This window comes from Tyto alba, unplaced genomic scaffold (assembly GCF_018691265.1).
Source record: "Tyto alba isolate M040663 unplaced genomic scaffold, T.alba_DEE_v4.0 Super-Scaffold_33, whole genome shotgun sequence".
Lineage (NCBI taxonomy): Eukaryota > Metazoa > Chordata > Aves > Strigiformes > Tytonidae > Tyto > Tyto alba.
Genome location: NW_024881308.1, coordinates 1,104,085 through 1,127,676, shown reverse-complemented (window position 1 = coordinate 1,127,676; position 23,592 = coordinate 1,104,085). Strand labels below are relative to the sequence as shown.

Sequence of the window (23,592 nt, the reverse complement as noted above, 5' to 3'; positions counted from 1 at the left end):
GGAATGGGAGTCAGTAGTGCTGTCCTCGTGGGAGAGATGGAGAAACAAATGCACCAAGGAGTGCCTCAGTTTGGTCAGAACCTCTGGGAGAGCCGCAGCAGGGAGCCCAGGTACGGTGTAGTGCTCACCCATGAGGTTGAAGAGCAATGTGTCGGGTACGGCAGACACCTAAGGTCTCTTCTTAGGCTGAGGGGCCTGGTAGCAGCCTGGCACGCTGGTCCTGCTGCCATCCATGTGAACTGGGTGAGCTGCCCTGGTGCCAGGCAATCACAGATGCTGCTTTGTGTCCCTGCTGCCAGCAATGCTCAGCACCTCTCTGCAGCTCCCTCCGTAGCCACGGGGCTTGTGCCATCACTAGAGCAGCCCAGCAGCAACCGAAAATAGTCTTAACTAAGACGCACACACATGCCAGGACAGTGGGACTGGATGAGGTTTAGTGAGCCATGTTCCCAGGCCTGAGCATTTGCAGGATTTCAGACAGTGCAGGCAAATGAGGATTTCTCTCTGTGTGTCCCTCTTGTTCCCAGCTGCCCTTCCTCTCCTTCATGCATTTCCATTACTTTTTCCATCTACTGAGCCGCGATGTGGGTATTCCTGAGGAGGCAGGAAGAGATTGGCTCAGAGCTTCGCAGACCCACTCACAGCTGTGTGGATGAGGGGCTCTCAGTCCGGAGTTACTCACCACTCCCAAGCCTGGAAGCAGTTGAATTGAAAACAAGTTTTCTTTTTTTCCTTGGTAGGCAGCAGAGAGGAGAGGGCCTGGGCTGCAGGTCCCAAGTCTCAGAGCCGATTCTCTGGCGACATTCTCCTTCAGCCCCGCTTTGCTGCTCTGTTTCCAAGAGCAGAAGCAGCACATCCCCAGCGATTCCCTCACCGCACACTGAGGACAGCGGTGGCTCAGCTCGGCGTGCCAATCGTCAGCGCGCGAGCTCGGTGCCGCGTTTCCCTAAGGCACTTTGATCTCTCCTTGCTGCACACCAGCCCTTCTCCACTGAGTGCTGTGAACCCAGCAAGTCATAAATCAATCAGAGCATCCAAGGACTGATGGTAACAGTGAGGAGTTGGGGCAGCACGCGTGCTCCTGGTGGGAGCCACGCGCTAACACGGCTGCCTGCAAAGCCACGAGTCCTGCCCAAGGCCAAGCCCTCCGCAGGCAGCACCCTTAGGCAGTGTCCACACCATGCTGGGCTTGCAGGCACCCGCTGCCCCCCTCTCATATCAGGCTGCTGCGCGGCGTGGCTCTGGCCGCACAGATGTCTCCCACCCCTCAGTCTGGGCGAGCCTCATGCTCAGTTCTGGATGTCTCAACGCGGGGTCAGAGGGATGGAGTTGGACGCTGCTCCAGCACATCTGTGCCCAGGGCGCCAAACCCGGTGTGGCTCTGCCCAGGCGGGCTCGCTGTCCCGGCATTGCTCCCCTCTGCGCATCCATCCTCCACCGTTCCTGCTCCGGCAGCCTAACGGGGAGGCACAAATGCCGGCACCAAGGCTCGCTTCCCTCTCCCCACGCTCATCGGGATGGAGCTTGGCTGGCAAATCTGTGCCCGGCAGGAAACATCCACTTCCGCACTGTTTCCTTTTCCATTTAGTCTCTGCACTGGAGGCTTTCCTGCTGCTCACACCCTGCCCTGGCCGGAGCAATCCTGCCGCAGCCCGCTGTTCCCCGGGCTGGGCCCCGCCGGAGCAGCACCCACAGCCCACGCAGCCACCTCCCGGCTCGGGGTCCCACCGGCACGCGGGGAGCGGGGAGGGGAGGCCTTTCAGCCAAATCCACTTTCGTGCGTGGGTGAGAGACAGGGCCGTGCCGGGGGAAATGTCACCGCGGCTCCCGCGGCTGTGACAGGGAGAGAAAGCTCCCGCGTGGGGGTGGGATCGGCGCCCGCTTTGTTCAGCAGCGTTTGGTTCCTCCGCCACCCGCAGCGGTTCCACGGGGAGGGGGGAAAGCAGCCGCCGTCTCTGTCCCCGTCCCCCCCCGCGCCCACAGCGGGCGGGACGTGGGGACCCCGCTCAGCGGTCGCTCCCGGGCGGCGCCGCGCCCGACGGAAGCCAAGGCCCGCCCGCCTGGCTCCGGGGCGGGCGGGACACGCAGGACCGCGCCCGGCCGTGGGAGAGCCCCGGGGCGGAGGGGGGCGGGGCGGGGCCGCGCCTGCGCGGGGCGGGGCGGGGCGGGGCGGGGCGGGGCGGGGGTTTAAGGCGCGGCCCCGCCCGCGGCGCGCAGCCGGAGCGGCGGGCGGGCGCGGTGAGTGCGGCGGCGGATCCCGCGCGTCTCCTCCCTCCTCTCGCCCGCGGCCGCAGGAGCAGCCGGCGCGGCCCCAGCCCGCGGCCCGTCCTCCCCTCCGCCGGGCGCGGCCCGTCCTCCCCTCCGCGGGACCCACGCCGGGCCGAGCGCCCCCGCCCCGCGAGCCCCCCCCCCCTCACCCCCCCCCGTCTCTCCGGTCCCCTCCGCCCCTCCTTTGTGTCTCCCATGGCTTTGTGTCTGGAGCTCCTCAAGCAATGTGAGTGACTGCCCGGGACGCGGCGGGCGGGCGGGGGGCCGGGCCGGGCCCTGCATGGCTCCGCGGCGGGGGTGCCGCGCCCTGCCTGCCTTGCCTGCCTGCTGCTGCCGCCGCTTGCCGGGCCCGCCGGGATCGCAGGTGGCGCTTCCGCTTCCCACGCGCGTCTCGGCCCTCCGTGGGGAGTGGGGGGGGGGGGGCGCTGCGCGGCCGCGGCGGGAGGGTGGGCTCCTGCTGCCTCCGCGCTTGCCTTCGGGGTGGGAGAGCTGCCTTGTTCTGCCACGCATGCCGCCTCCGCTGCGCGGGGGTCCCCGTCCCCGCGGGGAGAGCCGGGCCCCGCGTGGGCGGTGCGGCCGCGGGGAGGGCGGGGGGTGAGCCTCGCCTCCGAGCGGGCGGCTGGCGCGGCTGCCTGTCCCCTCGGCCCGCTCCGGGGGGGCGGCGGCAGCGCCCACCCCCCGCCCCCGGCCCTCCCCAGCGAAGCGGGGTCGTGGCGGGTCAGGCTGGGTGCCCCGGCCGGGGCTTGAGGCCTTGGAGGAGCCCCCGGGTGCTGGAGGGAATTAATTAGTGCTTGACTAAACGTATTCTCCCCCAGGGAGCATTGCCCCTTCTCTTGAGGTGTTTCTGGGATTCTTCCTCCCCAGGAGAAGAAAAGGGTATTGTCTGGGTGAGGCACGAAGCTTCAGTGCCCAATCGCTGCTGAAAGCTGACATTTAGCAGTGCAGCAAGCTGGCATCTTCTGTCCAGCGCAGGCTTTGAAAAATCTCCTTTTTAGCCCAGGAGAACAGGTCCTGGCTGAGGCTAGCTGGTGTTCCCCCCCCCCCCCCCAGCACTGAGCTGCCCTGCGTAAGGGTTTAGGCAGAATGTTTCTGAGTTTAACTGCAGGTGTAGCTCAGGTATCGGAGTGCTGCGTTGGAGGGTGGGGATGTTACAGTTGGTTTTGAGCAGTAAGTAAATGCAGCTCTTAATTTCTATTCCAGTCTTCGTTAAGCAGTTCTAAAGGGAGGATTATTTCCAAGATGCTGTTGATGGGACTAATGTTATTCTCTAATGGTACAGACCTTGACCCCAGGTTGTATAGAAAATGTGTGTTTGAGACAGGAATGGAATTAGGATCTCTGAATCCCGGGCTGTAACTTGTCACTTGGGGGAGGAAAAGAAGAAAAGGGGAAAAAAATAAAAAATCCCACAGCATGTGGCATTGGATCTTAAAATAAATTCCAATCATGTGGGATGATAACAAGCCAGATTGCCAAGTCGTGTAAGTTGGCAGACTTGACTCCAGAGGGTCCAAATTACTTAGCTAGTAATTGCTCTTCCAACAGGAATTTGGTGCTATGAAGTTACACGTTCTTGAACGTGTGGAGAAAAGTAAGCCTAACTAGTGATCAGATCTAGCCAACTTATCATTCAGATGAAGATATTTTTTTGTGTGTGTACTCTGCAGTGGTACCCAGGTATTTGGAAGAAGGTTATCTGCAGAATTTGTCTGATGTGTTGCAGTCACAGAAAATGCAAAAGCTCATCTTTAAGGTGCAAGTGCTAAACTGCTATATGCTGGTTTTGCACCTATAGCTTGCTATCTCTATTCTACTTCTGTAGTGGCAGTGTAAGTTTTTAGTGTAGCCAAGGGCCCCAGGATCTGTAACTTGGCCCTTGAAGTGCTGGGGTGTAACTAATATGCAAGTGTGCCAGTTTGGAAAGGACGAGAAGACCCTGTGCAGCCCCTGACAGATCCTGGTCGGCAAAGGTGATAATGCACTTGATTTCTGTTAAATGTGGATTCGACTCTCTGGAGGAAAATGAGAATAAGATGGGATTTGGTAAACCACAGAGCGCTCTGAGGCCAACAGGTACCTTTGTGGAACCTGACTGGCTGTAGCTGGTGTCCCAGCCTGCTAGCTGATGGGGCATTGTCTGCTGCTGGAGAGAGCTTGCATTTTGCTTCGCAGCTGTGTGTGAGTCAGTAGCTGGATACTCAGTTGCTTAATCTGTGCGTGCAGTTTAGGTTTGTGGACACTCCTGACTACTTAGCTCAGGGTTATTAATCTGCTGCTCCAGCCTAATGTGTAATGCATGGGAGACCTGCTGTTCCGTGAGCTCATTCTTAGCTGTGCATGCTGCCAGAGCAATATCATTTAAAAAGCTTTTAATGGATAACTAATAACTGTCAGGCGTTTACAAATAACTGTATGTCAATTCTTGTCTCCTGTATAGATTTTCCTGTTGTTTGAGTCCAGACTCAAATAGTTTAGAGTCAGCTAGTTACTGGACCCTGTAAAAGTCATTCTGTGACAATTAATTTTCCTAATAACACACTACATGCCCACCTGCAGAATTAAGGCTTCAAAGCCATGCTACAGCAGGGCTTGTTTTTGTCATCTCAGCTGATACTTTTGCTCTGTGAAACCTGTGCAACAACCTCAGATATTTTTTAGTGGATTGAGGAGGCATAATTGGATTCAGTGCAATGCAAGTTACAGTAACAGATGTGAGCTGGAAGGATTAAGGCTGTGCAAGCGGGTGGCCTTTTTCAAGAAAAATCCACTTCAATTTCTGCAGTGAAAAGTTGCCAGTGTGTTTCCTATCAGAGCAGATTTAAAAAGGGAGGGGAGAAATATTGAGTATGATTGCTGTTTGCTTTGAAAGGTGATTAAGAGTTCAGGCCATTGGATCAAGTTCTGTGAAGGCTATAGTTGAGCTGGGGGATGAGAACAGTGAATTCAGGTCCCTCTGGAAGAGCTTACAAAAGAATTAGTTTATCCTTCCCTTCTCTCCTGGTTTTCATGCCAGCCTGCCACCTGGAGAGGCAGAAGTAGGGGACAAAATGACAGCAGGGTGTTTAAAGGCAACTTATGTCAAACAAGTGGAAGTTAAACTGTTTGCAGATGGGCTCGTTAATGAGGACAGTGGAAATTCTGTCCATTTCAATTTGTCTTGTCAAATTAATGAACTGCTGGCCCTTTGGTGCAGATAGGTGCACTAAGCCAACCTTCTATTCATCTGGTGAAGTAGTGGGCAAGAGGAACAACAGCCCCATGGCGGAAGTCCTGACCTGGGCCTTAGCCCTGTGCTTCACTTCTCTGATCTACCAGGGTATAGCTTGTAAATCTGAAAGACACCATTTCAAAAGCATTTTAAATTTCCACTGAAAACAGGGAGGTGACTGCTCAGACACATCTGCCCACGTCATGTAAGTCTGGTCTCTAATTTTATGGGCAACATAAGGTAGGGCAGTACCAGAGTCTTACTGCAGTGTGGGCTGCTAGTCTGCTATCAAGGAGAGATGACAAGAAGTCCTGCGGGAAGTAATGGTCCCCTGGGACTGGAGACTGTTCGATTTCTGTAGAGGATGGGGCTGTGGGTTATGGCACTGCCAGGCCTCTTCCTGAATTTCCTTGCAGCAATTATACTGTGAAGGAGGAGAGCAGAGTTCCAACTCTCTCCTACTTCCCCCCTGGGGTTCTTGGTAGTGGGCACTGTGAAATTTCCAGTAAAGGCACAGAGGGTCATGTACACATACTGGGTTGCAAGAAGGATGTCCAATACCTACACGAGTACTGTAGCCTGCCCATTCCTGCTTCATCTTAGACAGCGCACATGGGAACTTGGTTATCCTCACTGCTGTACAGGGTTTCTGGGGGTTAAGTTTATCAGCTCTTGTGGCAATACCAGGAAAACTAAAAGTCTCTTTAAAAGAGACTTGCCTGAGACAGGCTGTACCTTGCTGCAGCAGACAGCAGTGCTCAAAAGGTAACAGTGTAAAGATGCATACATTTTAAACATTAGCCACCAGTATTTACATCAAGGACATGTGGACTGTCAGTCTTGTGTGTCTGATTTAGTACTCTTCATTAAGACATCCAGGTTTCACTGCAGTGATCTTTTCTTCTGAACCTACTTCTAAGAGATCAAAGCTTAAGCTACTGTGTTCTCTCCAGTTTGAAGCTGGCCAAGAAACTTGAGTGGTGAATGTTTCAAAGGTAAATTCTTACTTGTGGTGCAAGTCTGTCAGAGCTGGAATTAAAGCAAAGACTAGAAGTTGCATATGCTTTCTACTGATGGGCTGTCATAGTGCAAGTTGGTATTTGATGAAAGCTGAAATGTATTTAAGAGTTGATAAAAGGGAATTTTTATTGCCAGTTGTTGTCATAAGATTAGTCAAACTTCTAACAATTATTTGTCTTTTTATATTCTGGGAGTAGTTGAGGATCTAACCATGTAGAGCTCCAGCAGGACATTTGCTGTGTTCAAGAAGTATTTCCAAGCTTAAAACTTCCTACCCAGGCTGGGCATATCTACAGCTGCCTTAAATTGAAAGTTAAAACTGTGATGTTAAGGCATGGATATTATATCCCTCTTCGGCCTTATACAGAAGACAGCTATCTGTGTCTGAAGCTAGAGAGAATGTCCCAAAGGCTACTGTGGAGTTGTCCCCAAGGGGCTTCCTGGACCCTCTTCTGAAGGCTCTTGTTAGGAGCTGTGCTACTTCCCACTCAGCTGCCAGATTAGTCAGTGCTGCTCTTGTGGAGAACAGTGTGTGTTGGGGCAGCTTGTGAGCCAGCACACTGTTGCAGAGCAGGTCTCCCTTGCCTCTTGTAAGGTCTCTTGAGTAACTGTTTTGTTGGGAAGCCTTCCCTTTCTTGTTTGAACCCTGAGCCTTTTCTCAGTCTCTCAGCTTGGCCCAAACGTGGGGTCCTGAGTCATGACATTTCTGTCCAGGAACTCGTCCAGAATTTGGTGCACTCTATTGAATGGCTACCAGTGCTTTCTTGTCTGACCTGCCACTCCAGCAGCAGTCCTGGGCTGGGAATTGTGGCCTTTTAGCGCAGCTACTCTGAGCAAAGCAAGCTCCCTGGCAATGCAGAGCTGGTATAATGCCCAGCCTTGCACAGCATGGACTGGGACTTTCGTGGGGAGATGGGTACTAGTAGAATAGAGCTGGAGAACTTTTCCCTGTACCCAAACAGCTGCTTATTCTGATCTCTTGGAAGTGAAAGGGTGTTGGACAGTGCTTGTGCCTCGTGAGCTCTAGTTCTGGACAAAGTAGCTACTTTGATTTGAAAGCACTGAGTTTCAGTGACCCTCAGGTTTGCAGTGTGACAAGAACAAAGCCTTGAGCAAGGAAATCCTGGATGATGGAGAGCAGGGATCTGCTCACCAGCAGCCTGTTGCCTTGGCCACTACACTGCTGCTGTTGGCCTTTGCCCTTGGCACCAGGCTCCAATGTCTGTATCTCGCCGTCACCCTGCAATCTTCTAGGGCATTCTGGAGGCTGCCGTTGCTAATGGTGGTATTACACTGTACATTAGCTTTTATCACTGCTCTGTTTACGTGCTTACTGGAGATGAGTGCTGCAAAATGCTCTGGGATGCTAAGGGGAGACTGCCAAAGCAGGCTCTTCCAGCCCTGCTCTCTCACAGGAGTCTTTCTTGCTCAAGTCAAATACTGAATCAGGCTGACTGGGGGGAAATTGGGTCTTTGATGGAATGGAAACATAAAGCTAGCGTGGAGATCTGTCTTCGGTTGTTTTGCCTGTGCAAATGCTGTTCCGTGTCAGCTGTGCAAATTGTGCATGCAGTTGTGTGTGCTTTCAGTGGACGTGTCTGTGACAGGCCTGTTCCCTCTGTCCTGCTTGTTCACTGTGCAGGCATCAGCTGGGAGGTATCCCCACTTTTTGGCTGCTCATCTGTGTGATGCTTCGATTCCTTTTTGTAGTGCGTCAGGGGGACAATGTCAGTGTAGCACCAGGACTGCAGAAATCTGCAAACTTCAGAGGTAAAAAGGAAGGCGTTTTGAGTACGAACTTCCTCAGGGCAGGTGTGGCGGCAGGGCCAAGGGCAGCGGTGCGGAAGGTGAACAGGAGCCGTCCAGGCTCCCCAGCAGCCGTGGGCTGAAGCTGGGAGATGCCCAGAGCTTCCATGAAGTGGGCTCCTCCCGGCGGCGTAAATCGGAGACGGATTTGCGCTCCTGCGGTCTCCGCGGCAGCCTTGGGGATGGCTCGGTGGTGGTGCCGATGCTGCCTGGCTCCGGCACCGCCGGGGCCTGCCCTGGGGCGGGGTGCCCCCCCCCCCCCCCCAAACCCCGCGGGGCGCCGTGTGCCGCGGCCGGAGCCCCGGAGCGCACCCCCCGCCGCGCCGCCCGCGCTTTGCGGCCGCCGCGCTTTGCAGCAGGCCGTAGGGCGAGGTAAGCGGCGGGGCCTGGGCGCTGCTCCGGCGCGGCCGCCGCCCCCCGGGCGGGGGGGAGCGCTGAACCACAGACACCCCACCCTTCGCCGTTTTGTTTGGTTTTGGTTTGGTTTTTTGTTTTGTTTTGTTTTTCCGGTTCCTGGAAGGGAGCTCGGAGCACCCGCAGCCTCTCCGGGCCGCCGGTGGCCCCGGGCTGTGCTCTGAGTCTGAGCGCTGGCGATGCCAGCCCCGCACCGGCCCGGGCTGCCCGCGCTGCCCGGGGAGGCGGCTGAGCTGGAGAGGTAGTGGGCTGTCAAGCATGCGGAGGAAACTCTCCCTAGCCTGTCATCTTGGGTGCTGAAGAGCAGCAAGCTTTAAAAAGCAAGGATGAAAGTTCCTGTCTGTCTCTTTTTCCCTCTGTAAAGTGCTGTGCTCGGTTCTGTCCAGCAGCAGATTGACAGCTGTCCTGCTGTGGGCCCCCGGCATAGAGTAGTGCTCATTATTTCCCCTAGCACATGTGTGGCGTGGCTCCAGTGGAGTCGGTGAAGTTCCTGTGAGCTTGCTGTGGTAGCGCAAAGCAGAGCTCAGACTAATGAGGCTTCCTCGAATCAAAGGACAGAACTGGGCCAGCCATTTAGGCTGCTGGTGTTGTGACAGCGGTAAGCTTTGAAGCACTGTCTGCTTTCTTCTGGCACTGCTATTTATGTGCTTACCTTTGATTTATTTTTTTTTGAGGGCTCTTGGGTGCTGGGGGAGGCAGCTCTAAAAATAACTTCAGAGGCTGGTTATTTCCAAAGATGTTATTTCTGCTCCTCTCAGGTTTCTTTCCCTTCTGTATCTAATGTCTTTTTCTAGTGCTGCAAGGCCTGGTTCATACAGATCATGCTTTCTGCTCTCTTCTAGTTCTTGCTCTGTTAGCAAACATGCTTTGGGTATGAGTGCTGGTATGTGTTCAGACAGCAGGTGGATGTGATCGCAGTTTTAAGTACCAGGAACACTGAGGCCAGAATGAGCTAAAGGAGAATGAACTGAAGTCTTTCGGAAGGATAGAACTCTAGCTTGTGGGAACTGGAGCTGCTCAGATGCTGTCTTGCAGAAGGAAGCATGCAGGAATGTGTGCATCTGGTGTTTGAACCAGCTGTGTTCACAGGTAACAGTAGGTTGAGGAAATCTTGTATCATTTCTCAGAAGTGTGCCACAGGATAGCTCATTTTAAAGGCTGAGTGAATCTGAGCAGGAACCCTAGTCACTGTTAATGCCTTAACTCAAGCCCTGCTGTTGCATGTGAAATAACTACCAGGCTGAGGTAGAGGCTAGTAAGTGCTGTGTACAAAGACTCGGATGGATTATGATGAACTGCTGCTGCTGCAGTTGTTGAAGGTACCTGTTAAATCTGTTTTATGCAAGTTCTTACGGTGTGATGCTTCTCAGCATCACTTTTAAGCTGGCTCAGAGTTTTAGCTAGCCATGCCCCTTATCACAAAACAGCTGCTAACCTGATTACTGCCCAGCCTCCCTGTGTCATGAGCTTGCCAGTACCAGGGACCTGTGTGCTTTGTTTCCCCTGCCAAGAGCAACATGCATCTCCTTCCCATTGAGTTGCAGGAGGGAAACAGAATAGGTCCGCTAGCTGCAGCTCTGGGAAGCAGCTTACTCTTGAAGGTTTAACCACCAGACATACATGAGTGTGTTCAGTACTGCTGTGCTCAGGCTGTGTTGGGTGCCACTCTCCTCGCTCCAGGTGGCCTGACTTCGTGCTGTGGCTTACACCTTCAAGCTTGCTTTCTTGGAAAGTCTACCCTGAGCTTATTCATGGACTGCTGCAGCTTTTAGACTTGCTTGAGGAAAGAAAAATGCTGTAAATGTACTTCTGAATGTATGTAGTATTTAATGGGCAGAATCTACAGACGTAGTAGAGGCACCTAAGGCTTAAAGCTTGATTGTGGTACACTAGACAGCTGCTCTGCCCTAAGGACTTCCTACTAGCCTTGTGTTGTTCCTGGCCTCTCTGGAGCAATACAGCAGTTGCCTTATCTCTGGGGCTGCAGCAAGTGCTTATTGATTCATGTACACTGTAGGGTGGAGAGTAGAGATCAGTCAGGGAGTCAGATTTGGCTTAACATACCCCCAAGAGCACCGTAACAATTTAACTTAGGCTAGCAGAGATTATTCCTGTATGACTTACTGATTTGGAGGTTGAAAACAACATGTTGTAGGTACCTCGAGGGTCCAGATCTTGTTCGTATCATCTGTTTCAAACCCTGAGTGTGCGTAATCCTTGAAGGTGGAGTCTTAGATGGCATGAGTCACTGTGGATTGGTGGCCTTGGGTTGGTTTCTTTTGTGTGTTCCCCCCACATACACATGTGGGTGCTAATTGTAGCAAGTTGAAATGCACTTGGGAGGCTTTGCTTGAGCATGATGGGCTGAGAAGCCTCCTAAGCATGTAGGCAGTCTACAATGGAAAGGAGAACTTGATGTGAGGGGAGAGGAAAAACGATCTCTCTTATCCAGGCTGTGCTCAGTGTTCTTTAGAGCTGGGAAAGAAGCTAATGATATCATGGGTTTGCTGGTCTAGAAGGGCTTTTTTATACTTAGACATGGTTTGGGGGTTTTAGGTTCACCTGGCAAACTAAAAGCTAGGTTTTTATTGTTGGCACTATGTATTTGCTATAACAGCTTCTCTTATTTCTGTCAATTACTATGGTTCCAACCACAAAAGAGCTTTCTTGTTCTAATTGGCCTCCTCCTGTTCGTATTCAGTTGTGTTGCTCTGTCACCGTGGAGACAATTGTGATGTCAGAAGCTGTGCCATCACTGAAAAGTGGCTGGGAGGCAGTTGTTAATATTCCCCATCCACCCCTGTAATCAATAGCTTGGAGGAGAAAGCAGAACAGCTCAATAGGTTTCAGGGAAGATAGAGAGCTTTTCAGTGAGCTTGAATTACAGCTGCAATTTCAACGCTGCTGCTTCAGTAGTGACGGCAGAAGAGGTGTAATATAACCGCTTTCTTGAAACTACCTTGCCTTGTCTGTTGAGCTAGCTTAAATGGCAGGAAGCCCAAAATCTCCAGCTATTGCTGTGCTGCTTCACTTGAGCCCTGTTAACAAATATCTGTGACGCTAAGATCCCAAGTACCCACTAGGCTGTATTCCAGTCACAGTGTGACAGGCTTGGTGCTGCCTGTGGCTGGATAACAGGTATACTAAACTTGTCTGGCTAGCTCACACATTGGTCAGAAAAGCTGATGTATCACCAGGGTGGCAGTTTGAGGAACTTTTGGGGGTCTCTCGACTTTCCAACACTTTGGAGACAGCTGCTTCCACTGTGGGAATGTGTAAGCACATAATGGGATAGCTGGGCTCCTATGCAGTGAGATCATGAAAGCCAACGGGATTAGATTTGTATGACCTCAGTGGAGATGGTAATGTAGCAGAGAACTGGGCTCCTTTCATGGCTTAATTCTGTTCTTTACCAAAATGCTGGGAACGTTCTTATTTCCTGAAATGCCATAACTTGTCACTGCAAAGATTGTGTGTAAGGATGTGTTCTGCTCTGTATGATCTTTTTCACGCGTTTGTCCTCAGCTTTATCTATTTTCTTGTAAGGGCTCTGGTTGAGAGCGTGGTACAGTGTACTTGATACTGTGTCTTTAGCTGTAACAGCCTCCTCAAATATTAACTAATCTCTTCCTGATTAATGGGAAACAGGATAGTCTTCAGTGCCTGAACTGGCAAGCAGGTAGCTAGTGCTTTCCAGTTATTTGTAATTTTTTATAAAGGGGCTTTCTGATAGCTATCACAGAAGCGTGTTATCTGCAATTTTTCTGTTTGTATTACCCTAATATTATGGAGGGGGCATGCAGATTTTCCCTGTATGTAGGGTGTATCTGAAGCTTTGCCATGCTCTCATACTGCTGGGTGATGGCCCCTGCTGCTCAGCAGGGACCCGGTGCTGCACCTGCACAGTTTGGCTTGGGCTGCTCTGAGTGGTAATCCATTGGGACTGGCGCTTGCTTGGCAAGCACATCATCTTCACATAGTACATCATCTCCCTTGTGCTTTGCTTGTTTTAAGCAGCCTTGTATTCAGACAAAAAAGGGATAAAGTTTCTTGTAATATGGAAGCTGAAACAAGTTGACTTTTCAGTGTGAGAGAAGTTTCTGGCTGTTTTCCTGAAAAGATCAAAACTGTTTTCCATCAGTTCTGCTGACAGACTCCTCTTCTTTTTCTAATTTATCTTCCGAATTGCTGGGTTTTCAAGATGAAAGGCTAGAGCAGCTCATAGCATGAAGACAAAGTGTTTTTCACCTTGTCTGTTCCTTTGGAACCCTTGATAACTGTCCTGTTCAGGGGAAAAATGTGACTGAAAGGCCAATTGCATTTGAATCATGTTAATCTGTAGCGCTGTTGATCCTGAAATAGCTATCTGTCTGGCCAAAGATGCTAAAGCCTGCTTTTTAACCAACAATAGTTAAAAACTGTAGAGGGTAGGAAATGTTTTAGTTCTCTCTTGACACTGTTCTGATTGCTACAAGGGCTGTGGAGCAACTCACATCAAGGCTACTTGACTCTAAGACTTCTAGCCCCATAGTTACTATAGAGGAGGAAATGAATGCGTAAAAGTCTAAAACTGAAATTATTTAGGACTACAGTGTGCAGACAGTTGTCATTCAGGAAAAGTTAAAAGCTCATCTACAAAATTATCCATGGTTTGGAAGTTTAGCTATATTTTTATCATGCTTTCAATTTTCAGTGTGTGTAAAAAAAAAAACTACCTCATCCATGGGAAGGGTTAGATGAAGTTTCCCTTAATACAGCAAAACAGCTAATTCCAAAGTATTTGGAGATTTCCATTAAAGGCTATGAATAGATTGCTTCCTAGAAGGAAACTAGTCCTTCTGTCTTTACTCATGGGCTTGTCTGAATACAGTTAACCCCAACAAATTCCTTTACTACATGAGCACGTTGTTCTGAAATGTCTTACTCTTTCAGAATAAGACTCTGCATGGAGTCCTTATGCTACAAACTTGTTTGTGCTTTAGGGGATTAACTGGAGATAATCTTGCAGATGAGTCTGTGATCTGATATTCTCAGTTGCTCTGTTGTTCCGTCAGCAATCACTTGCCATTCAAGTCTGCTGAAAGTCTACATCAGATGATCTGACCACTAGATAATTTCCATGTCTGTGTTCTGAATGATCTATTATATGTAGTGAATTTGTTGGAAGATGCTGTATAGGCTGCTTTTGTACCCACGTCTTTCAAAAATATGAAGAACCTGACTAAATGAGTGGTCCTCTACAGGGGACTGTGGAAGCTCTTCTTTCTACGTTGTTTCTAGCAGGTAGCTCCTGCTGGTGAGGAACAGGGTCATCCAGCTCCGGAATGGGCTGAACAGGAGCAGCTCTCATGAGTGACAAATCTGGGGGCTTTGCTTGTTTGCTGCTTGGTTCTTCCACGGCTGCTGCTGCAAAGCCAAAGGGAAACTAGGTCAGTGCTGTGCTGCTTTGGGGAGCAAGTGGTCAGCAGGAGAGGCAGAGATTCCCTCCTCTGGCACAGCTAGACAAATGTCAGTGCATTTCCTTGCTCCTGGTCTGCAGCCTCTTACCTGCTTCCACCATCAGGGCTATATTGACAACCTTGGACTTCAGTGCAGATGCTTTCACTTTGCAATTGCTTGTATGATGTCCTCTTCCCACAGTATTTGCAGGTTTCTTGACTCCCTCAGACTGGCTTGGCTGGCATCTATAATGATGCATTTGCAGTAGGAAAAACTGAGGTGCTAGCCAAAGCAGGCTGAATACTTAAGGATGGGAACAGAAATATAAAACCTAATATCCTGCAAATTAATGTGTTCTCCTCAGTTCTCTGAAATTTAGATGCAACGGCACATACTTGTCATTCAAGAAAGTTTTAAAAGATGTCTTTGTAGAAGATTGTCACCTATCGGATAGTAAGCAGTATCCAAACTTAAGGGAAGAGTGAGTAGACACTGACAATTTTTGCAGAATAACTCTGCAAAATATATCTGAGATACTGAGGGAAATGGCATTCCTTCCTTAAAGATAAGGTAGTGAAAATTTCTGCAAGCTTGTCTGGGCATCTTTCCAGCACTGAAGTTTCAGGCATTCTTTCAGCAGCAATTGGTTAAGGGTTGTGACACCAAGTGTTCAGATCGTAAGTCAACAGATTGGATGCTGCAAGCCAAGACCTGGAGATGAAAATCAAGTTGTCTTGTGTGATCTCTGATAAAGACTTTGAAACTGGAGCTGCCTGATCCTGTAGCAGCAATGGCCGTGTATACTTGTTCAGTGGTAAACAGAGCTCCTGCAAATACCACTGGAGGTTAACAAAATACGGACTTCTGCTCAAAGCAAATTGTTATAGAGAAGAGTAGATGATGAAGAGCTGGCAGGTGCTCTTAAGTAGGTTACTAAAAGTGAAGTTACTTAATGTCTGGAAGCCTCAAGTTCCCATCTAGCTAAACTTCCATAATTCAGAATGATAGGACTTTTTTCTTGGTGTCTCTTCACCTCTTAGTAACTTCAGGTCAGTGAGTGGCAAAATATAATGGAGTACTTCCCTTTGCTTTAAAGAAAAACGGATTTGCTCTTTCAGTATTGTCCATTCTTTCCTAGCCCCTCAGCAGAAGAGAAAGTACCTTAGTGAACCAAGGTCTGTGCTTGCCTGGGCTCTTTGCAGTCATGCTGAGCGCTGCTTACTGATGTGTCATGTGCAGGACAGACGAAGTGGACAAGGGTGACACTTGACTGCTTTCAGTCTTAAAGATCTCCTTGTCTAGCATGTAGTGACACACTTTGAGGATGTGAATCACTTCTGTGTCAGTGGTATTTGCATATTTTAGGCAGACTTGCTGCACTGTGTTTCGTGCAACACTGAGAAACTTTAAAAATAGAAGGGAAGCATAGCTGAATAATATTGTCAAATGCGTCTCTTGATCTGAACTCCTCCTGGTCCTGAAAGCTGAACTATCAGTTTAACTTCAATAGTGTTAAGACTGGCTGGTGCTTAATCCTGTTTGCAGGATTGCAAGAAGCTTGCAAATAGCTAATAAGTTTGAAAACCTGCACACCTGACCACAGAGGCAGTGTAACCTCCTGCAATAGGTGTCCCCAGAAGCCACAACTTGTGCTTAAGCCCTTGCCTGGGTTTTCCAAGTCCTTTGAGGTTTTTATGGAGAGTGAATGTATGCAGGAGGAAGTTGGTCTGTACTAGTTTAGGAAATACCCATGCATGCTGCACTGTGACCTACGGTCCTATATTCTGTCTGCTTTCTCCATGCAGTTGGCTTCAAGCTGCTAACAGCCTTTCCTACTTGAAAGGGCAGTGGATGCTGTTCAGTTGGCCTCTTGAACTGAGGTTCTCTGAGCTGAGCATCCATACTGCAGCTGATTCATGCCAAATTCAGCACTGCTTTTCATTGTGTCTGCTTGTGACTGCACTGACTTGGAGTTTGTCTTGTGTAATGCATCGAGGTCCAGTGAACAGGGTCGGTAGGCTGCCAGCAGAGTGTCTGGGAAGCGCTAACTGCAGTTCTCAGCTCTGTGGACTGAGCCTTTGGTTGCTGTTTTTTCTGCATCTGTAATCAGAGCTAGGGTTTTCACATAGCTACAATCATAAATGTAGGAAGGAAATAGTCCAGCAGTATCTGATGAAGCGGGGGGAACTCTGCATGCTCTGCAGTGGAACTTGTGCATATGGGAACTCTGGGGTCTCTGCATAGTTTCTGCATGTTCCAATGGCTAAAAACTAAAGAGTTCTTTCTTCCTCCTGTGGGTAATATTTATGAATAAATTTCATAGCTGGCTTTATGGTGAAGTCTCACTGATAAAACAGGTGAATTAATTTCCTTAGTAAGGAGTCTCTGATAAGGAGGTCTAATTTTTCTAGTATTTGTAAATAATTCTAGAAAGTAGAATGCTTCACACAGCTGAATTGGTACTTGGTAGCCTGTTAGGTACCAGGCCGTGCAAATCCAGGCCACTGTTCTCAAAGATACTGGATATTGCTAAGTTCAAGTGCTGTGATTTCAGCTCTGCAAATGCTCCTTAGAGAGCAAATTGCTTAACTGTGTGTGCTGAGGTTGTAGTTATTTCTTGCCTTGAGATGCAGCAAGTGCTTGCTCACCTTGTTATGCTGCACAGTCACCTGCAGCACTCACCAGCAGTAACTGGAATAGGGATGGGGGACAGGTGGGTCATCTTAATGTAGGGAAACTTATGCTTAGCTGTGGTTCGGGGTTTTTTGAGGTGTAATCTCCCTCCAGAGTTTTGGGTTGTACCTTCTGTTTTGCTCCAGGATTCAGTTTGTTGTCTTGTTCCCTGGCACATTCAGAGCACCAGCAGGTCAACCTCGCTTTTGTTAAGGGACTGAACACACAATTTTTGGCAGTGGGACATCACAGGGTGCAGTCGAGTTACCACCTACCACAACCAGAGTGATTGGTTTAAAACTTCAGAAGCAGTTATTATTCCATGCCATTGCTCTTTGCACTATATTGTTCTCACACATACATACCTAATAAACTAATGACTGTTCTGTTACTAATTGTCAATGACACCGAGCTGTGTGGTGGGTGACACGCTGAGAGCAGGGATGGCATCCAGAGGGACCTGGGCAGGCTGGAGAGGGGGGGCTGTGCAAACCTCATGGAGTTCAACAAGGCCAAGGGCAAGGTCCTGCCTGTGGGTCGGGGCAGTCCCCAGCACAAACCCAGGCTGGGCGAGGGGTGGCTGGAGAGCAGCCCCAAGGAGAGGGACTGGGGGAGTTGGTGGGGGGAAAACTGCCCAGGGAGGGGATTTCCACTCTGGGGAGCCCCCCCTGCAGTTCTGTGTCCAGCTCGGGGGCCCCCAACAGCAGAAGGACCCGGAGCTGCTCGAGCGGGGCCAGAGGAGGCCACGGAGATGCTGGGGGGGCTGGAGCAGCTCCCCTGGGGGGCCGGGCTGAGAGAGTTGGGGGGGTTCAGCCTGGAGAAGAGAAGGCTCCGGGGAGCCCTTCGAGCGGCCTCCCAGGGCTTAAAGGGGGGACAGGAGAGGTGGGGGGGGACTCTGGGTCAGGGGGGTGGGACGAGGGGGGATGGTTTTGCACTGAAAAAGGGCAGATTTAGATGAGATCTAAGGCAGAAATCCTTCCCTGTGCCGGGTGTGAGGCGCTGGCCCAGGGTGCCCAGAGCAGCTGTGGCTGCCCCCTCCCTGGAAGGGTTCAAGGCCAGGTTGGACGGGGCTGGGAGCCCCCTGGGCTGGGGGAAGGGGGCCCTGCCCGGGGCAGGGGGGTGGGACTGAGTGGTCTTTAAGGTCCCTTCCAGCCCAAACCATTCTGTGATTTTTGACTAACGCACAGAGGATATATATTGTATGTGTGAAATATAAAGGAAGTGTCAAATAACTTAAACTATAATGTTTTGAAGCTTCTTGCATCTAATGTTCAACAACCAAAGCCAAAGGCAAATTTGGTCATTCTGACAGGGGCTGCTGAATTAAACTATAAAGCGATTCTCGCCTTAGATTCCTGAGAGCATTCTCTGATAACATTCTGGACTTGGGAAATGCAAGATCGTTTGCTTACCAGAATCCATATCATTGTGCTTTTTCTCTGTGTTCAGAGTGCTACATGTGGTAATGAGGAGGGCTACTACTGTAATCTGTCTGGACAGGCAAAGGACAGAACATCCTGGCTTATAACTTCCTGATGAAAAAAGTAGCAGTCCACTACTGCGAGGCTTCCAGCGACTGTATGAATTCATACAGTGTTAAGATTTCCATTAAATCATGCTCATACTTCAAGATCACTGCAAAGTGAGTGGAGAAAGGTCAGGCTGGAGTCCTTAAGACAGTAAATTGAAGGGTTGTTTTAGTTTGGATGGTGGTACTCAAATTTGTGTTTTTGACTGCCTCCTGGAATTGTCTGCATACATGTCTGAGCATCTGCAGAACTTGGGTGTAGTGATGCTTGTGTGCAATAAGTACCAGCTCATTCAAAATATCTGAAATGGTTGTATCTAGGCAGTTCTTTCTGCACTGCCTTAGAATATGAACTCTCTTCCTTAATTTTGAACAGAGAGCACTTCTAAAATTCTCTCAAACTGAAGAGTCCTGGGGGAGAGACTGTGCTGCCCCCGAGACACACGGCCTGTCGGCAGTTTTGGAGGGTGTGCTGTATTTCAGTTAGGTGTGATCCTGGCTCTCAGGAAAGGTGGTGCTTAATTTAACAGAATACTAATGCTGCAAACTGCTACATGCTTGTTTTCCTGACCTAGGGAAATGACAAATTTTGGTTCTCTTCGGTCCTCTACTCCGTGAGCTGCATGTGAACACTGCTCAGGCCCCGCAGCTGTACACCTCGGCCCCCCGCACCCCCGCCTGGCGCGGGGGCAGTGACCGCGCTGGCGGGCTGCTGGCACCCGGGGCGGTGGGAACGGCAAACCGCTGTAAGGTGACAGTGGGAGGAAAACACCTTTCGCTCTCTGGCCTGCTTCTGTAGCCCTGCTTTTTCTGTTCCCAGCTCTGAGCTCTGCTGCTGGCCCTTGGCTCTGTTGCTGTTAGTTGCAGTGGGGAGCGTGACCAGTTTGAGTTAATATTCTCTACTGTGCTGCCCATCTAATACTGTGCTTCTGTGTTCAGTGCTTCCTTTGATCTCACAGGTGTTGATCATGGTCTTCTGTCTATGGATCTCATACACACTGATGCTATGTTAACTTGCACAGAAGACCCCACCTTTAATGTGGCTCAAGTTCCTTGTTTTCATGTCTTGTGTTTCGGTGCCCAAGCTGTATGCAGCTTTTTAAAGCACTCAAAGTAATGACTTCCCGGTATGAAGCCTGCCAGGGTAGACAGATCGTACTGTAATCAGTAGGTTGTCCTGGCATAAATTGTCAAAGTGGTGGCCTGCTGTGTGTGTGAGGTGACTCAGTTCTGTTACACCCTTTCCCCAAGGATGAGGCATTCCTGCTGTGGGAAGTAGGAGGCCCAGCTTGCACCAGTTGTCAGATCTCTGTCAATTCATGTAATTCTACAGCTAACAGTTAATTACCTCCTCTAACTGTCCTCATGGTTGTGCCTGTTAGTGGCTAGAGTAGGAGGGGACAGTCCTGTGGTACCTAAAGAAGATGGCACTTCAGAAATTCTTCCAAGTGTCTTGCAACCCAAGTTGCTGACATTGCAGACTCATGGAAATTTACTCATGGAGATGATGCAAGCTGCTCAAGGCTTGTAGTTAAATAACCCTGTGAGTGCTCTGCTGCTCCCTCTCAGAGCCTACTCATATTAATGTTCCCATGGTTAGGTAACTTCCATGCATCTGTTTACAAAACAGTATCCAAAATAACTTGTTGCTGTTTTGTTTCCTCAGCTGTACTGTGCACTTGGTTACAGCTAGAAAAATAGAAGAACTGAATCTGTTGCTGAAAGTGGGTTGGGCTTCTTTCCTATCACTGCTTTAATGCGGTTTTCACCATCTCAGGACTTCGGCTTGTTGGTATGAAGCTTGTCTGCTGTCATCTCATAAGCATCCTATGTCTTCTGGATGTCTGGAATGGTCATAGAAACAGAGCGGCTTTATACCTCTGTCTGTAGATTGGATTCATTCTTGGTCTGATGATTGTGCTGAAGATGCTAGCCCTAGCATGTGGGGAATGGTCGCTTGTGTAGGGAGAGCTGTCCTAGCCATTCTTTGCTTGCCTCCCTGTAAATCAGCAAGAGGATAATCCTTGTGCAGTGGCTGCTTCCAGCTGGGTGCTCAGATGCTCGCAGGAGCAGGCGGAGCAGCAGCTGCGCAGGCAGTGTGGGGGGGAGTGGGTCCTGAGATAGCCCTGCCTGTGGGTTTCTGCAAGGCAGCAGCCGGTTAGGTCCTGCTTGTTTCTGGGAATGTACCAGCCCCTCCTGGGGGTTAACACACAGTTGGGAGTTGGAGCAAGCAGGAGATCTTCCAGCTCTTCACCAGGTTTGTGTGATTGGAGGACAATAGAAATCAGAGACTTGAAAATTAAAGGCACTTATTTGGTGTTGTCCCACCTCTTCACTTGCCACGGGATCATTAATTTATCTTCAAAAGCAGTTCTGGCTGGTTTTGGCCTTTGAAAGGCCATTACAGGATAAAGGAAGTGTTTTTTCTTGTCATACAGTGACAGAGCTGAGAGCATGTTTGCTTAGGTGTATTGAGGAGGAAAATTAATTTCTGCAGCATGCACTCTAGGTCTCCATTAACCTGTCCTATAATGGGAGCAGTTTCAGCACTCCCTTTTTTTCAGCTTCTTGACAGCACCTTTCCCTGCTGTGTCATTCTCTCTCTTGACAGCAAGTTCACAGTGTTTTTCCTGCTTGTCTGCCAGAAGCCACACAGAGGAGACTTCTGCTAGTCATCCTGTTCCACTGACCTTCATCTAAACCCTGGCTGAGACTTCAGAGCAGCTTTCTTCTCAAGGATGGACCTTTGTGGTGTTTAGTTGTTTACTATGATTATGAAGTATCTTCAGTCAGTATTTTTAGTACATCTGCCCTAACTCTTCTGGCATGGCGTAGATCCAGAAAACTTGACTGGATAGCTCTTCCTCTGAAAGTGTGGCTCTGGAACATAAACTGAATGTTTTCTTGAAGGTGCTTTCTAGGAAAATGTAGGAGGAGGGATTGACTTGGTTTGTTTCCCAGTCTGGTATCACAGACATTGGGAGTGACCCCGAGCCACTCAAGTGCACTGTCCCCTTACAGATACTGCTGGGACCTCTGGGGCATGTAGGTGCTGAGGGTCTGTGCTTGGGTGCAGTTCTGTGGTTCAGACTGAAGTGACAAGGGCAGGGCAGTTGGTCTCCCAGCTGTGTCTCTCTTGGAGGCACCGTTTCCTGGTGTATCTTGCCATACTCTAACTGATGGAGGGTCATTCTGGCAAATTAACTCCTGGAGCAGATAGCTGGACACATGCTGCTGCATAAGCTCTCCTTGACCCCAAACTTAGTGTGACCCACAAATTAAATGCTGTTCTAGGCTTGCCTCTGCATGATCACAGAAAGCACTTGCTGGACTAACACCTGAGTGGCTGCCATGGTATCAGTTTGTACTGGGTAGCCACTGTACTCTGTTCTCAGTGATCCCTTTGAGCTAAACATGGGAAAGACCGAGTTGGTGTCTGCCCTGGAAAGCACTGCATCGAAAGATTGGTGCTTCGTTTGGAAGGGTAAGCTGCTGTTACTATGAATTTCATTCTACAGCCGGTCTTGGTGTTGGACAACTGGCATGACAAGGAGTGGCTGCTTGAATGCAGTAATTCATTCCAAGTCTAAAATTGTTCCCTGGCCAAGTGTGGGCAGATGGCCGAGTGGAGAAATAATTCCAGCCTTGGGCAATCTTTAAAGTGTCTGGTTTGGCTGGGATTTTCAGGGAAATATAGAGGTGGGATTTTTCACTAAGAGACGATGACAGCGTACTCACCTTGGTGTATGTGTGGGAGCAAGGTCAGGCCAGCTCCAAACACTGCTGTGAGGTCAATGCCTTACTCTGAGGAGCCATTTGGAAAGTCCAAGCTTGTTCTCTACAAAACCATTTGGCCCTTGGCTGTGTGAGGAAGTCTCTGCAAGGAACAATTTATTTAGCTTGTTCACTCTATCCTGCCCTTGCAGAAAGAGCTTCTTGGCCTGTATGGTTTAGAATTGTTTTTACCTCCGTGCTGTAACAGCTGCCTGAATGCTCAGACAGGGCAGGGGGTGGGGGGAAAGGGAAGGGGTAGGTATGGGTGGAGTTAGCAACAGTCCAACACCTGCTTGTTGAAACCTCTGATCATGTTCTCCAAAGGATTGGTAGCATAGCTGTTGGGTAGAATTGTGACTCTGAAGATCTCTAGGAAAAAGCCTCATACTTTCCTTTCTGGAACTTTAGACTTGGTAAGCTCCTGATAAGAGAAGCAGGGCTGTTCCCACTGTAGCTGTTAGATTAGTTTTGGTACTTGCCTGTTTTCTGTCAAATTAAGTCTAGTAGGTCCTGTGTTTTTTCCATGGCACCACTTTAGTTACTGTTTAGGCTACTCTGACAGAAGGCTTCTGTGCTTGTTTGGAGCAGGGGCTTTGTGATCCAAAAAAAAACCCCACTGATCTTTATGCTGCCTGCCATGAGTGCACATGCCTGACAGCCCTGTGAAACTGCTGTATGTGCTGGGAGGGAAAGCTGAAGACGAACAGGAGAAGGCAGCATTGTGAGTAGGCTTCTTGCAAGGCCATTCTCTGCTGCTAACCAAGGCACCATGGAAAGCCTGCTCGTGAAGGATGTTTACAACTCTTTGGACTAAAGAATAGCTGGAGTGGTATGTCAGCAGTCTCTCCTGGAGGCCCATCCAGCTCTAGGTGATCAAGTGAACGCTTTTCAGGAAGGTTAGATAGTTGTGCTTCAGCAAAGAGTGGCTTCTTCCAAAAACACCTCTAGTAAACTGTCCCTTGCTGGAATAACTTCAAAACAGTCTGGCTCAAGATCATTCTCATCACCTTCCTCACACTACTCTTAAATCGGTGGTTGTTACCACCTCCTTGCCCTGTCAGACTAAACTCTTCCATTTAGTGTTGTGCAGCAAATCAGGAAAAGCGTAAGTGCCAGTGCTGAAAGCTCTATTTCATCTGCTTGTTGGTATTTAGTGTTTACAGGTGGAGTCCTGTGAGGAAGCTTTTTGGAATATCCTTCAGAACAACCCTAGGATTTCTGAATTTGATTTGGATGGTGTTTATTTTGCAGCTGGAGCTATATAACTGGGAAGTTGAAAGGAGTGGAGGGAGAGGAGATCTGAAAACAGGAATAAATACAAGCAAGGTAGGAAATGAAGCCAAGAAGTGTTCTGGCACATAGCTTCCAAGGCAGGAAAATAGTCTGTTCTGCAGTAGAGCAAATTTCTGAAAGCAGCAGGGGATGCTCCAGTAACACTTAATACTTTTGCTGAAGGGACTAA

General features: G+C 49.7%; 1 protein-coding gene across 10 annotated transcripts in view; it reads left to right on the top strand.

The window, feature by feature from the left end:
• Nucleotides 1–23,592, top strand: part of DLGAP4 (DLG associated protein 4) — a 184,164-nt gene that overhangs the window by 135,200 nt on the left and 25,372 nt on the right. The window contains exon 1 of one of the 10 annotated variants that reach the window (XM_042801261.1): nucleotides 2,208–2,494. The exons of 8 other annotated variants lie outside the window; for them this stretch is intronic. In XM_042801261.1, coding sequence (XP_042657195.1) covers nucleotides 2,464–2,494 — 31 coding nt within the window. In that variant the 5' untranslated portion in view covers nucleotides 2,208–2,463. Of the gene's footprint in view, nucleotides 1–2,207; nucleotides 2,495–8,710; nucleotides 9,315–23,592 lie in introns of those variants that run through there. One more of the 10 variants, XM_032992993.2, reaches the window with a different exon arrangement.